General features: G+C 38.4%; 1 protein-coding gene across 3 annotated transcripts in view; it reads left to right on the top strand.

Moving 5' to 3' along the window:
• Positions 1 to 13,836, top strand: part of HELZ (helicase with zinc finger) — a 156,496-nt gene extending 142,660 nt beyond the window's left edge. For all 3 annotated transcript variants that reach the window (XM_022589869.3, XM_022589872.3, XM_022589867.3), the window contains 2 exons: positions 1,816 to 2,068; positions 5,815 to 13,836. In XM_022589869.3, the coding sequence (XP_022445577.1) occupies positions 1,816 to 2,068; positions 5,815 to 6,149 (588 nt within the window). In that variant the 3' untranslated portion in view covers positions 6,150 to 13,836. The remainder of the gene's footprint in view (positions 1 to 1,815; positions 2,069 to 5,814) is intronic.
• Positions 13,837 to 14,639: the final 803 nt, after the last annotated feature.

The raw sequence follows: 14,639 nt of genomic DNA, 5'->3' as shown, positions 1-14,639 counted from the left end.
AGAGCTAATCACCTTCATAACAAACCTTGATAAAAGGCACCCTGCAAGCTGCTGTGACCGTTCATTCATTGCCTAGCCATACAGAGCGCAAAGCAGTTTAGGAATGTTGGTTATTCTACTCAACACCATAAGTTAATGACCTTGATGAAGAAATTTCAAACGTGCTGATTAAATTCACAGTTGACACTAGTTAGAATGGTTACTATTCTAGAAAATAGGAATCAAATTTGGAATGATCTTAACCATTGGAAAAGAATACCTTTAAAGCAGAGTAAAACTAAAGATGAATTTAGATACTATACATAAAGACAGAAGAACAATAAAAACATACGAGAAAAGGTATTAATGGGATGGAAGTATTAGCTCTCGCCTTTCTCATCCAGTAGCTAAAACTTTGGAAACGTAGAAATGACCTGGACATCCTCATTTAACAGTGAGAGAAGGTCTCTCCTCCCTCCCCTTCCCGCCTTTCTGCTCAAGGCAGCCAGTCCAGACCCATTCCCTTCCCGTTTGTACCCTTGTGGTTCCGTCCGTGACGACTTTGCTCTCACATACTTGGGCCCACAAATTCCCGCACTTCATTGGCCTGACAATATCTGCTTGTGACATCTTATATTCCCCCCGAATCCTGCTATTTCTGTGCCTCTCTCTCTCTCTTCTCTGTAATCTAACCTCTAGTTCCTGATTTCTAGTTATTTGTAGCAACGGTGGTAAAAGAAAGTTTCCTCCCAATCATAATGACCACGAACTGAATAGCAAATCTGTTACTTCCGGGGGAGGGAGAGGGGGCAGTAAAAAGCCAATCCTGTTCTGTCATGTAAGCTCTAACACGGAAGCTTATCCTTTATGTTACGTCAACAGCAAACCTTCCTATGTGCCAAATGCTATGCATGCTGAACTTGCTCAGGTCTCACAGCAGCCCTAAGAGGCAGGCACTGTGGACAGGGAAGCCACATTTACAGATGAAGTTCCCAAGAGGCTAGGTCAATTGCCGGGTGATGCTGCCGGGCTAACTGAACACCTGACTGCTACTCCGTATTGCCTTTGCCCTTAGAACTGAGCCTGAGCATGGCCACAGCAATCGGGCCCGAGAGCTTGGAGGGCACTTAAGTAGCAGTAAAAAATCATGAAATGCTGGCAAATACATCCTGTCGGAGGGTCAAAGAAATTTTGGTTGTGCAAGTGTAGGGAGGAGAAAAACGTTAATTGGGTTTCAAACATACGAAGGATTTGTTGAAGAATAATGAATGTTCCGTTTCAGTCGAAGACTTTCCGAAGGAAGACGTGCAGAGAGGGCGATCGGGAGTACCTCTGTTGGGTGGGAGGAACCCTGTCTTACCATCAGGTCTAAGGAATGACAAACCAGGAGGTTGTGAAGGGCCCATGAGATGAGTCTCAAACAGACGAATGTGTTCAAGATGTTGTGATTCAGTTGATCGTGACTGTAATTTCCCCATTTAATTTTGAGCAGATATGCTTCTTCATTCTTATTCTTAATCTAATGTTACCTAAAATGTGGATAGAGCTTTAGAACTGAAGACAGGTAGTTCAGCCCCATACTTTACAGACAGGAAAACAGAGTCAGAAGTTAGACGTGTGTTGTCATAGGAATACCTGCTAAGGGCCAGAACTGAGTTTTGACCCCAGGTCTCCTGACACCATGTCCACAGCTCAGGCTGCTTTTTGGGGGTTTTGATAGTCACAGAAGAAAGTGTTTTTGAGAATTTCTACTTAATAGAGTGAGATTGCTGTGTGCATAAGAGAGTGGGGTGTAAGTTTTCACTGATTTATGAACTGTCCTTTTTCTTTGTGTAGTATGAACCCAGAGGACCTGGTCGGCCCTTGTACCAAAGAAGAATCTCATCTAGCTCAGTCCAGCCTTGTTCTGAAGAAGTAAGCACTCCTCAAGACAGCCTTGCCCAGTGTAAAGAGCTTCAGGACCATAATAACCAATCTTCTTTCAACTTTTCCTCCCCGGAGTCCTGGGTAAACACCACCTCATCTACCCCCTATCAGAACATTCCGTGCAATGGATCCAGCAGGACAGCTCAGCCCAGAGAGTTGATAGGTAAGACAGGGTTGGGGGTTGCCACGATTGCAGTTTTAACTACTCAGCTCCTGGGTATTTATGGAGTTTTTCTTCTCCCATTCCTTCCATTCGCATTATTATCTTGGAACAGTATTTAATGCTCATAGCTCGCAGGTGTGCCTCAGGATACACATTAATTTAGGACTGTATTGGTTCCATGTTTATGGTCTGGAAGGTAAGTAGACCTACCCGTATTTGGGAACTGATCATTTTGATCATTTTAACCTGTGAATGCGTGAAAGAAGTAAGGGAACCTAGAATGTGTTTCTAAATCAGATCACCTTTGCTTGGGAAAAGCTTGTTTTCTGGATTTTCGTGTTTTCTTCTGGGTTGGGGGCGGCAGTTGGTTAGGTCAATTTCAGTTTTCAAGGATTTATTGTCAATAAAGTTGTTGACAGTTTGCTACACAATAGAGTTTGGCCATAAGAGAAACCAGTAAAGTCTGACATTTTGAGATTTAGAAATCCAGTGTTTATTCCTTATATTCTAATGAACTGAGAAATCCAAGTCCAAAGAAGAAAAGAAAGAAGGCATAGGAAGGCCTTGGAATGGACATGGCTGTAAACCTGTGTGCTGGGAAGTCTGAAGTCTTCTTCAGCCTTGAACGCGAGTGCACGTTTATCTTTCCTTTGTTTCCCTCTTTTTTATGTGGAATGTAAAGAATGATACTGTTGGAGTTCTCCGATCTGTATAGCCTTCTCTTTGTAGGCTGTAGTCATTTATCTTTGTGAGCAAGTCTGTGATCGTCGGTGAATTTCTGCCTTGATAGCATCAACCTTTGTATTTTAAATTAATTTTGTTCATCTTTAGAATGTGAATCCATTGTGCCTGTAACTGACCCATTTTGGAGTATGTGCCATACAAGCATATTTTTAGAACAATAGACATGGTAGGTCAAAAAGCATTAAAAAGGTATTGGTTTCTTTCCTGTCAAGAGACACGGTCATTTTAATCTTTCAACGTTCATTAGTACCTTCTATGGTTAAAGTGTTGTATTTTGCCTGGGACTGCTTTGTCATTTTAAAGGTCTAACAGAAATGCACTCATCATATTTGAATTTCCTGAAAAACATCTAAATTACAAATAAGTGATGAAAATTTGTTACTTCTTAGTTGTTTTGTGTATTATAATTTATTTTAAAGACAACATCATTTCTCCTTTTTTTCTGCCTAAATTTTAAGATAGCTTTTGGCCGAAATCAGTAAAAATCTGATAAAGTTGAAGTTTCCTGAGCAAGTGCCCAAAGCACATGTCATTTATGGTGTCTTCTCCACAAATATAAAATTCTTATTTTCTTCATTGCTAGGAGACAAATAGTATTCTTTAGTTGAAAGTAACACTTAGCTAAGTATTTAAAAATTAATTCAAAATCACTACTATCCTGAAGCACAGCTTCTTGTCTAACAGTATGTATGTGTGTGTGTATTTCTTATTTTATTTTATATTTTATTCTATTTTATATTTTCATTTCATTTTTAGAGGAATGTAGCAATTGCCGGTGGTGAATCAGAAGGGAAATAATCACCACTTGGGGAACTTCTTTCTGAAGTTTGAGACTTATTTCTTGAGTTGAAGGAAATTGTTCATATTATATTGGTTTGGAATTTGAAAGAGGTCATGATATGGCCATATTTTCTCCACAATTACAAGCCTGAGAGCAAAGCTCATGTCTCTGACCTTTTTGAACTTTGGATTTCCCATTTTGGTACTGATCACACTTGGTAAATGCCTGCCTGCTGAGTGAGGAGATCATGAGAATAGACCCTGTGCGATCGAGGGGGTGATCCAGTCTCACTGCGGGCCCTCTGTGTCCTCAGCGAGGGTGGGGATCGTCTCTCCAGCACATATGTGTTCGGGTTCTATTCACTTCTCTTGGTGACAAGGCATACTTTATCAAGCATTTTCTTTTTATGCACAGATGAAAATTAAAGATTAGGTAGAGATATGTATTTTGAAAAAAGTCATTGGTTGCCAGATTAGTAAAATTCATAGTTTTAAAGAATAGTTTGTCTTACCAGGAGCATATATGGTAAATCAAATTGACAGAGATCTTACATTCATGATTAGATAAGCGTGTAGGCATTAGGCTAAACTGCCTCTAAAATATTATTCTGTAAGTATTTATTATTTACTTGAAAACATTCTAAACTCTAATTATATTGTCATGAAGATGAGAATATGGGTAAAGAAGACTTAGTAAAGTAAATAAAAATAGTAAGTTTTTGAACAGCCAGTAAAATGTTTATTTTGTATATTAGGCAGTACAGGCCACTTTTATATTGAAGTGTTTGTTAAACTAATGCTCTTAAAAACAATTGTTTCATTCACAAAATCAGTGACATATGGACAGAAAGGTGGTAAACGTTCCAGAAAGCTGTTAAATGGCTTAAAATAATTTTGAACAATTTTGTGAATTTTTAAAGTTTTAAAATAATAATATGAAATTAGCATAATGAATCAATGAAATACTAAAACTAAAAAATGAAATATTTTCTCCTTAACTTTCCACAAATAGGTAATAAACACAAGGAAAAATGTCCATAAATGTCAGTAATCAAAGATGTGCAAAGTAGAACTACAAGATAATTATTTATTTATAAAATAAGCTGAAGTTAAAAAAAATAGTAACACTAGTGTTGTGATGTAGTAGGGAAATGAGCAAGCGTTGTTGGTTGAGTATAAGTGGGCAGTATTTTCCTGCAGGGAAGCTTGGCCATAGTTAATCAAAAACGTTCACTGTGTATGTACTATACGACCCAGCCATTGTACCTCTAGGGATTTATCGTAAGGGAGCAGTCGTGAATACTTAGGAATATTTATCTATAACAACATTTATCACAGTGTAGAAAAGTGAAAAATTGACTATTATCCATATTTCTAAAAATGAGAGATTACTTTAAAAAGTCATGAAATATCTGCGTTATATGACATCCTTGGGGAAAAATGCACCAGCAAGTTAAATTAGCTCTGGTATTCGGAAATATTAATGACTTATTTTCTTCTTTGGCCTTTGTGTAATTTCCAAGTTATCCTCAATGAATATGTATTATGATTTTAATCCAATCTAATGTTAGTTAAACTTTTAAAAGATTGAGAGCAAAAGCAATGTTTAAAGCAAGGTATGATTTGGGGGCCATAAAATCAGTTAGGAAGAGTGGAGTCGGATATGAAAGGGCCTTGGGGTTCGCCAGATGATAGGAGACGTGAAGTAAAGGCTGCAGCAGCTTCCCCCCTTATTCCATGTTTCCTTACATATTACAAGAAAAGGTAGTATTTTTAAGAAATTGAATCCAGGTGCTGCTGTTTCTTAGGTTAATAATAGAAGCTGTTTTAACCAGAAGTCTGCATATAGAGCTCATTTTTATTTAAGAAAGAACCTGTTTTTTCCCATTTTCAAACTGTGAGCAGTTAATATAATAAATAGCAAAGTGTGCAATTGTACAAGTTAGTTTTTTGAAGCAAAACCTTCAGACTTGACCTTTAGTTTTATATGTTTAGTTATCACAGTTCACATAGTTAATTCTTCTTCCAGTGTTTATGAGATGGAGAAGTTCAGTTAGATGTGTTGTGATTGCAGAGTGTTGTGGCAGAAGTTGTCTGTCCTTGTGGCTCTCCTGTCGCTGAGTTCCTGGAGATGAGAACCAGCTGTGACACACTGAACTAGTGAGATGCCTGAGGGTCGCTGGGCTTGCCCTTAAATCGGTGCTACTCTTCTCTGCTTCTAGCTCCGCCCAAGACCGGCAAACCCCCTGAGGATCATCTGAAGCCTGAAAACCTCGAGGGGTCCAGTTCCTTCAATTACAGCGTCCTGCAGCATCTCGGCCAGTTCCCCCCACTCATGCCCAACAAGCAGATCGCGGAGTCGGCCAGCAGCAGCAGCCAGCAGAGCTGTGGAGGCAGCAAGCCCGCCATGTCGTACGCCAGCGCTCTGCGGGCCCCGCCCAAGCCCAGGCCGCCGCCGGAGCAGGCCAAGAAGAGCAGCGACCCTCTGTCTCTGTTCCAGGAACTCAGCCTGGGGAGCTCATCGGGCAGCAATGGCTTTTACTCCTATTTTAAATAATCACTTTTTTTTCCTCCAGGGAGAGTGTTTTCATTTCTGTTTGTATCAGTAGAATTAAGATAGCTGGACTTCACCTATAGATGCACAGTTCCCTTTGTTTTAATATTAAGTATGTTCTCAATTGCTTTGCTGCTAGACTTGCAACTAATTTTTTTTTTTTACAGTATATTCCATTATTTTGCATTTTTGACATGAGTCGGAATTTTGACAGCTTTTATGTGGAATAAAAAATATTTTTAAATTTGTGTATTGTTACATATGTTTGCATCAAGCTAGCAGCTAAGAGGTTAATTGTGCAACTATTAAAAAAGGAGAAAAAAAGTTTGTCTAAAATGTATTTAAAAAGAAAAAAAAATTGTAAGTAGCATTTACATTTATTCAGTAATATTACCATACGCTGGGTTTCTGTACCAGAAATGGCCAGTTGATGTACAAATGTATGTTATTTTTGCTTAAATTCATTGAAAATTTTTTAAAAAAAAGGGGGGCAGCATCTTCTAAATACTTTAAGTTTTATCAGCTTTTTTTGGTGACAAGATGCTGCATTCTAAAACTTTTATAGTTTTAGACTATGTATGATGTGCTGTTGTAATCTCCATCCACTGTAGGATAGAGTTAAAGGCATTCTTTGCAGGTGTATTTCATATGCCACTGTTTTTTGTAACATGAAAAAAACAGTGGCATACTTAATTATTTTTTGGACAAGCTACACTTTAAGCTTGTTTTTAATGTTAATTTGATAGTGTGTGTTTTTTTTTTAAACAAATCATGAAGCTGAAAAATTTTTAGGATTGTTGGTGCTTAGTAGACTTGATAACTATTTTAAAAATGCGTGAATTTAGTAACATCTTCTTTTCCTCACTATGCATGTGTAAATGTTCGTAATCTGGCTTCCCCCTCTCCAGTGGTATAAAGAGTTGTGCCGCTTTAAGGTTTTTTTTCCCTCCAGTAAAAATTTTGGTACCTTTATTTGATGTTTACATTAAAATGTGACATTATACATGGCAATTCAAATATTTTGCTAACTGTTTTGTTTGAGGAACATCATTAAAGAAGAAATATAATGTTTGTCAAAGATGTATCAAAATTCATCAAAATCTGGGGCAAGAAGCTGCCCTTGTTTTCATGTCTTTTGATTCTTCTAAAAGAACCCCACTGAACTTGTACAAAAATATACAATTTAAACAGCTATCTTAAATATCCTGCAGTCTAAACATTGTTTTGAATGAACTTTGGTAAAATCCAAAGAACAACGTTTACCCTCTTAAAACTTGTGGTCTTGTAACACTTTTGAAACGATGCATGTCCATATTGTTTTCCTGATCTAGTAGTACTACTTTTATACTTCAGAGATATCTTGAAACTACAATATAACCTTTTTAAAAAAAAACATGAAATAATAAGGTAAGGTTGGGAAACACTGCATATCCTGAACGGACCCTCATGATCCGTTCAAAACTAGTTTTCTTTCGGAAGACTGCCTTTGAATAGGCCATCGTCTATTCGCGGTCCATTTTTAAAGCAGAGTTGAAAAGTGGAGGGCAAAGAAAAGCGTCTGCGACGGGAGTTTAGTTGGTGTCAGCCAGCAGTAGTCCCCTGTAAGCCTCGGACAGTTTGGGAGAAGAGAGTGCCTTTAGTTACAGGCTGTCAAGCTCTAGGACAAATGAAGAGAACCTCTTTTTTATTCAGTTCTGTCCTTCTGCCCAGAGTGCAGTTCACTTCTCTGTGGCTTCACGTTACAGGCTGCAGGTCTCTGTGTAAGGCGGCAGATGTAGACGTGTAGACTGCAGACGTGCTAATGGTTAGTATAAATCACAGTTGGAAAACGGAGCCAGCAAGTTACAGCACCTCGTTTTCTCTGTAAGATGTCAGATGGCCACATTTAGTGATGTCAGATTTTACTCAACATAGTCACAAGGAAAGAAGAAAACGTTTTGCCATATAGCTGTGTATTTCTAACTCTGTGACAAAACTCAAGATACAGCCCAAATGAAAATGAGATCCCCCTGATGTGAGGATGTCGGTGAAGAATAATGTTCTTGTCAGTGATGATTCTCCTCCCCCAAAAATATACAGGACTGCAACGCAAGCCAGGTCAATGGTCGAAAGCATGCTGACCTGACAAAGACAGAACTACCCCATCAGGGCTGTCAGTTAACCCCTTGTCATAAAGTAATTGCCTAACCATCTGTTTTCCATACTTGAACCTTTAAAACATACCAGTTTTAAACTATTTATATTTAAATGTGCCCACCCTACCGCCCTTATATATTGATGGAAGCTTTGCGTAAGGAAGCTGTTACGCTGTTGTGACTTTGCTGCCCTAAGCAGTTATCTCTAAAAAACTAAAAGTCGCAGCTACTTCCTAGCCCACTGCTCTGCTGAGAACGTGAGTGCTCCTCACTCCTTATTGTTTCCACAGCCAGTCAAGGATTCGAATGTTTCCATCTCAGCTTTACTTAATGCCATCTTTCCGACTGTGCTTTAAATGTAAGGTATACATAATATCTTGTAACAGTTTTGAGAAAGTCTTACTGCAAGAATCATTGCAAGTTTCCATTGAAATGAGGCGTGGCTTCTGAGTACCGTTCATCCTGTTGGATATTACTTGGGTAGTGTTAGCAAGTGCCCACGAATCAGACTTAAAAAACAACTTACAGTCGGCCTTCCGTATCTGCGGGTTCCATGCCCACCAATTCAGCAAAGCATGGATCAAAGATATAAAAAAAAAAAATTCCAGAAAGTTCCAAAAAGGAGAGCTTGAATTTGCCATGCGCTCGCAACTATTTGCATAACATTTATATTGAATTAGGTATCATAAGTAATCTAGAGATGATTTAAAGTATATGGGAGGATGTGTGGAAGTTATATGCAAATGCTACGTCATTTTATGTAAGGGACTTGAGCATCCTCGGGTTTTGGTAGTCCTGGGGGTCCTGGAACGGATCCCCTGCAGACACTGAGGGGCGACTGTGTTTTATATTCTAGGTCCAACCTTAGAGTTCAGGTGGAACTTTTTCTTTTAAAGCTTGATGTAAGCTCTGGGATAATACCAAGTATTACCAACTTCCTTTTCTTCCAAAACAGGTTTCTTCTAAGTGCAGTTAGTTGTTCACATGTCTTTCTACTTCTTTGTTCTTTCTATCACTCTGAAGTTTCCTTTTTCTTGCCAGAACTATTTTTTATTAATTTTACTTTTTAATTTCAGTGCTACTGAGATTTTCTTTTTTTACCTTAAAGAAATTCTTTTGGGTGATAGAATTTGTAGAGTTTTCATGCTAAATTTTTTTTCCTATCTAAAAATGAATTTCTGTTAAGATCTGAATGAGCCTCATTCAGTGTAACATGGATATTTTCTGGTGGGTTTTTCAAAGGGGTTTTGGTCGCCATTTGGCATGTGCTTGGCCAAATTGTTATAGCAGAGCTTTGTTTTTGATTAATCAGCAGTTAATTATTGACCATTTAAACAACATGACTTTCATTTTCCTTTCCTCAGACAGAATGCTTTCTCTCCAGGTCATTTTGTATGTGTGAAATAATAAACTGTTTGCGTGGTTTTTTTTCATCAGAGATTCTAGAATAAGTTTGAGTTTGGTGTGAACATCAATTGGTCTTTTCAGTTCAAAAAACTGCAGAATAAGTAAAATAATTAGAATTCCCACTGAATAAGCATTACCTAATTAAACATAGCGATCTCCAAGACCTATTTGTGAAAATAGTTTCCTTTTTTATGGTGGCATTGAAATTGCTGAGAAAGTAACTGAATTCCCTACCTTGAGATAATTAAGATACAGTATTATCTTGCTCTGGTATAGTTGATCTTACATGTTTAATATTTTCCACGTATATACATTTCAAGAGCAAAGCTATAAACACATAGGAATGTATCTCTAGCGACCTGCGCTGGAGAGAGTCACCTTGCCTAAGAGCCAGTGTGTGAAAACCAATTTCAAGTTAAATTTCAGATTTCAGCTGTTGTTATTAAGAAAATTAAATTTACTGAAATCGCCATTTTAAGAAGAGGCACCTGCTATCCTTAGAATTGTTTCCTACTGGAGCTGTTTGTAAAAAGAGAACCCAGAAAAAGCCTATAAAAATACAAGATTAAAACTTTAAATGTATTGCAAGATACAGATTGCTACCTTAAATGTTACTTAGGCGCTCTGGTGTTTCTTCTAGCTCCACAAAGGTAGTACTTTGTCTTTTATGATTTACCCGACGTTGTTTCTTGCTAACCATCCCTTTAACTATTGAGAAACCCTCCATTTCTACCACCACCCTCATGTGCGCTCCTAAATCTCAAAGGATATGTCTTAATGGATCTGATGTTCACTCCGCTTTTTGCCACCTGACCCACACAGTATTGAGCAATTAGAAATAACGGATAATGTTCTAACCATGATTTCTTGTTCAGAATATCAGCTAGTGATGTCCGCCACATAGTATAAAGGTAACAGGAAAGAGCAAGTGGCACGTTAGTCTTCAGGGTGCTCGTTATATTAGGTTTCTCGAGTTCTCCATCTACTTGGGGTTGGATATTTATTGGCTGAGGTTTCCCTGTAAAGCTGCTAAATTCACACTACTTCCATACCTGTTTAATTAGCAATTTGAAGACCATTGTTATAAGGAGTGAATCAATCTTACTGGCATTTAACATTCTCTTAAAGCACATTCAGGAAGTGGCATTGTTATTACTTTAAATTAGAATATGAGATTAAACAGATTACAAAAAATTTTAATGTAACATTTAAATTTTTTGAAATGTTTGAAAATACCTACTTTGGAATAAACTTTAAGGAAACAGTCACAGGAGCTTCTAAATGTTTTTGAACGGAGGTACCTAACAGAAAAGAATATAGGCTTAGTAATGTGAACTGTGGTTAAATCCTAAACCCAGTTATACAGTATTAGTCTAAAGCTTCTAAAACTGGAGTGTTAAGAAAATCCAGAGACATTCATATACTTACAGTTTCAGTAATGTATTAGACCAGACTTTATTTGCAATTTGTTCAACAGAGAGATTTTATTTTGATACGAATATTAAGCATAAAGCATAGTAAGTTTTATATAATTCTGTAAGTTCATTAAACAATATTACGGAATTTTCATTATATTCTTTGGGAGTCTTTTTAGCTGTTTCTGCATCTCATATATGAGGTGTCTTCTGTGTTTTATTTTGCATACTAGCATGTGACTGCCTGCCTTAGAACTATGTATAGGAGGGGAAACCGATATTACTTAAAATTTTTGTTTTGATGTTTTGAAATGAATTTCATCATTAGTTCTTTTTTTTTTTTTTTTTTTTGATGTTTGAGCAGTTGAGGGGAAGGGGCCAATTCCATAGGTTTCAACCCAGAATAGAAGGAGTATCTCTTTACAGATATGTCCTGTTTTAAGATACGGACATTTTCAGCAGGATAGAGCTAGCGGATCTCCAGCTTTAGCCAGCGTCAGCATTAGCTGGAGGCCTTGTTAAAGTACAGGCTGCTGGACCTGCCCCACAGTCTCTGATGCCAGGCCGGAGCCTGGTCATCTGCGTTTCCAGCAGGTCCCCAGGCAGCACTGGCGTTGCTGGTCCAGGCACCGCACTTTGAGAACCACGGGTCTAGAGGAAGTCTGAGGGTCTCTTCAGCCACGCATTTATTTACTCAGTGTACAAAACTGATCTCTTGAGACATTTTTATAATTCTGATGCCGCGACGGGGACATTCATGGAGAAAGACCTCCGTGGAGTGCCGGGCCCTCTGGGGGGCGGCCACCCCCCACCCCCCACCCCTCAGCGCTCACCCCGTCTGAGGTCTGTGCTGCTCTTCCCCGTGACGGGGCAGGAGCTCTCGCATTTGGAGGGTGAGTTTGGTTTTGTGTGCACTGCAGCCTGGGCTTTGGTCTGGAAGCTGTGCGTTTGTTTGGAGCGCTTAGAGTCAGTCTTGATGCTCCACACACGCGGAGGTGAGGATTGTGGAAGGGAGCCATCCGACTGTCCCGAGAATGCAGTTCGCGTTTATTGAGGCCCCAGGTGCCCGAGGCCCCGTCCTAAGATGGCAGTGACCTGAAACATGGAAAACGATAGATAAACCCCAAATGGTGTAGTCGTAGTTTTTATGTTTTGGGGGATGAGGGAGGTGAGGGCAAAGGATTTGCTTTTCAAATTATGTGTTTCTCAGGTTAACAAAGTTAATTTGGATTCTCTGCCATGCCGGTAGGTGTTAGGGGAGCCTGAATTGTTGTATGTGGCAGAAAATTGATAATTGTCTCTGATTACTTTGCTACCTTAAAAAAAATCTATATATGTTTGCAAAAAAAAGTCTAGAGGTATCTACCACCTACACAGCATGAGTTATTCATAAACCATAGGTGCACATGTATGAGCAAGTTATTTTTGAGAAAGAAACTGCCTACAATATAATAAACCTACAGGTCTTTGGGTATTTTAAAATTCACGTGCTGTTGTTGTTAATATTCCCCCTGGAGTGCAGCTTGAGGGGTATTGGTCTCTGCCTCTGGTTTTTTGTTTGGCTTTGAATTTACCGAGACCCTAGAAAGAGAAGAAATTATTTTTAAGGTAATAGATTAGAGAATGACTCAGATGTAGACCGTATGATAAGCACCATAGAACACACAGCTTTGGAATTCTTAAGACACAGTACTTCTTCCTTGAAAGGCAAGATAACCTCTGGTGGGATTGTTTGTATGTTCAGCACAGGTTACTTTATCCAATTCCAACTCATAGGGAGCTTCAGTTTATTTATTCTTTGCACGATGCCTTGGAAGTGAAGACCTCTGTGTCTTTCAGCTGCTCAGAGGCTCTTTTGCCCAGGATGAAGTGCTGATGAGTCAGTTACACCTGAATGTTTCTCAGCGCCCCCCCCCCCCATACAGAGCAGGAGTCTTGGATTTTTACATGTCCAGACCATGCCTACTTCCTGTAAATCCATGTGTATGACATTGTACTGTATCCGCTTTCTGTGCCAGTCATCCCACCTGATTCTTTGAAACCCATGAAGGTACTGGTTAAGTGTAGTAGTCGTATCCTAGGTAAATCCAGTGATTAAAATACCTCTCCTCTCAATTATAAAGATAATGGGTTTTGCATCTTATTAAAGGGTTCTGTCATTAGTGACACAGGTTTTGTTTTTGTTTTTTTAATGCTTCAAGAATACAGTTCTTATCTAAACGTGTTCAGCTAACTTCATACAATCACGTGGCAAATTCATACTGGGTCTTATTTGGGCAAAAGCCTCCCAAAGGAAGGTTACATAAAACTGATCAGTTTCCATCTCTTAAAAGTACCAGTTGTACAGCCATCTAATAATCATAATTTCTGGCAAAATTATAACAAAATTATTATTTTTTCTTTGCAGTTAATGATACCTCATCTGAGAGTTCTAATACCTAAAGAGTTTATGCTTAAAAGTAAAAATGACTTTGTACCATAAAATAACCCCAAAGCCACTCTCTAGGGTTTTTATTTTCTTCCTTTTTTGTCATTTTCTTTTTTAACTTAGTTTTAGAATTACTTTAGTCGTTTTGGTTCCTTAGAACAAGTTTTCAATTTGGAGGTCTCTAATTCCTACATTGTGACCATTGTCTCAGTGAAGTTCTTTTGTTTTAAAAGATTCATGGTAACACAAAATGTATTTTACTGCTACAACTAAAATGTATTTATAATAAAATGCCTTTTTAATAATTTGGAGATCTGTTTGTTATGTGTGAACCACAATCCTCTGCTTCCTTTTAAGAGCAAAGGTCTGACAGAAGTTTAGCACAGCACTTTGATTTTATTCATGATATTAATCAGTAAAACCAGCTAAAGTAACAGAGCTCAACATTAATTTGCAAAATTGTGACTCTGTGGCTTCCAGAAATTTGCAACTTTACTTGTGTCTCTGAACTTCAGCAGAAGCAAAGGCCTAAAGGCTTCAAGTGTTACCTGAAAGTTTAAAGATCATCAGTGATCAGTGAGAAAATGAGCCCTTTTCAAATTGTCATTCAACGTGGTTCTTAGGAATTAAAAATAGTGATCATGAATTAGTCTTAACAAGTCACTTGTTGATGCTGGGCTTGTGGAGCCCAGAATTCATTTCAGAACTTGTAAACCTACTTGGTATCAATATATTATGAAGGTATAATAACACATTTCACAGGGGTGCGTGGCATGCATTGCTCCCTCCCCACCCCTGCCCCTCCCCTCCAGATGCCGGCTGTGCAGAACATTGCCCTGAGCCAGGGTCTTGTTTTTGTTGGGGAAATAATTCTTTGCATCTGCCATGATACGATTTTGAGAAGCATTAGCAGGTCAAAGGATGCTTTGTGTGCCCTGGCTCTTTTATTTTTAACACCCCATTAATGTGGCACCATAAATCTAACTTGAATATTCTGTGCTTAAAGTGTACAAATGTAAGAAGATAGGGCAGTCAGCCTTTCATAAGGACAATTTCTAATTCTTACTCATTGCAGTGGATTAGTTTTCAAGCTAGGTATCTTGCTTTC

This window comes from Delphinapterus leucas, chromosome 19, assembly GCF_059928025.1.
Source record: "Delphinapterus leucas isolate spDelLeu-1000000601 "Yukka" chromosome 19, BTC_Dleu_Yukka2, whole genome shotgun sequence".
In the NCBI taxonomy this organism is placed as follows: Eukaryota; Metazoa; Chordata; class Mammalia; order Artiodactyla; family Monodontidae; genus Delphinapterus; species Delphinapterus leucas.
The sequence above is the reverse complement of the archived record's forward strand: the minus strand, read 5'-3'. Positions and strand labels throughout refer to the sequence as shown.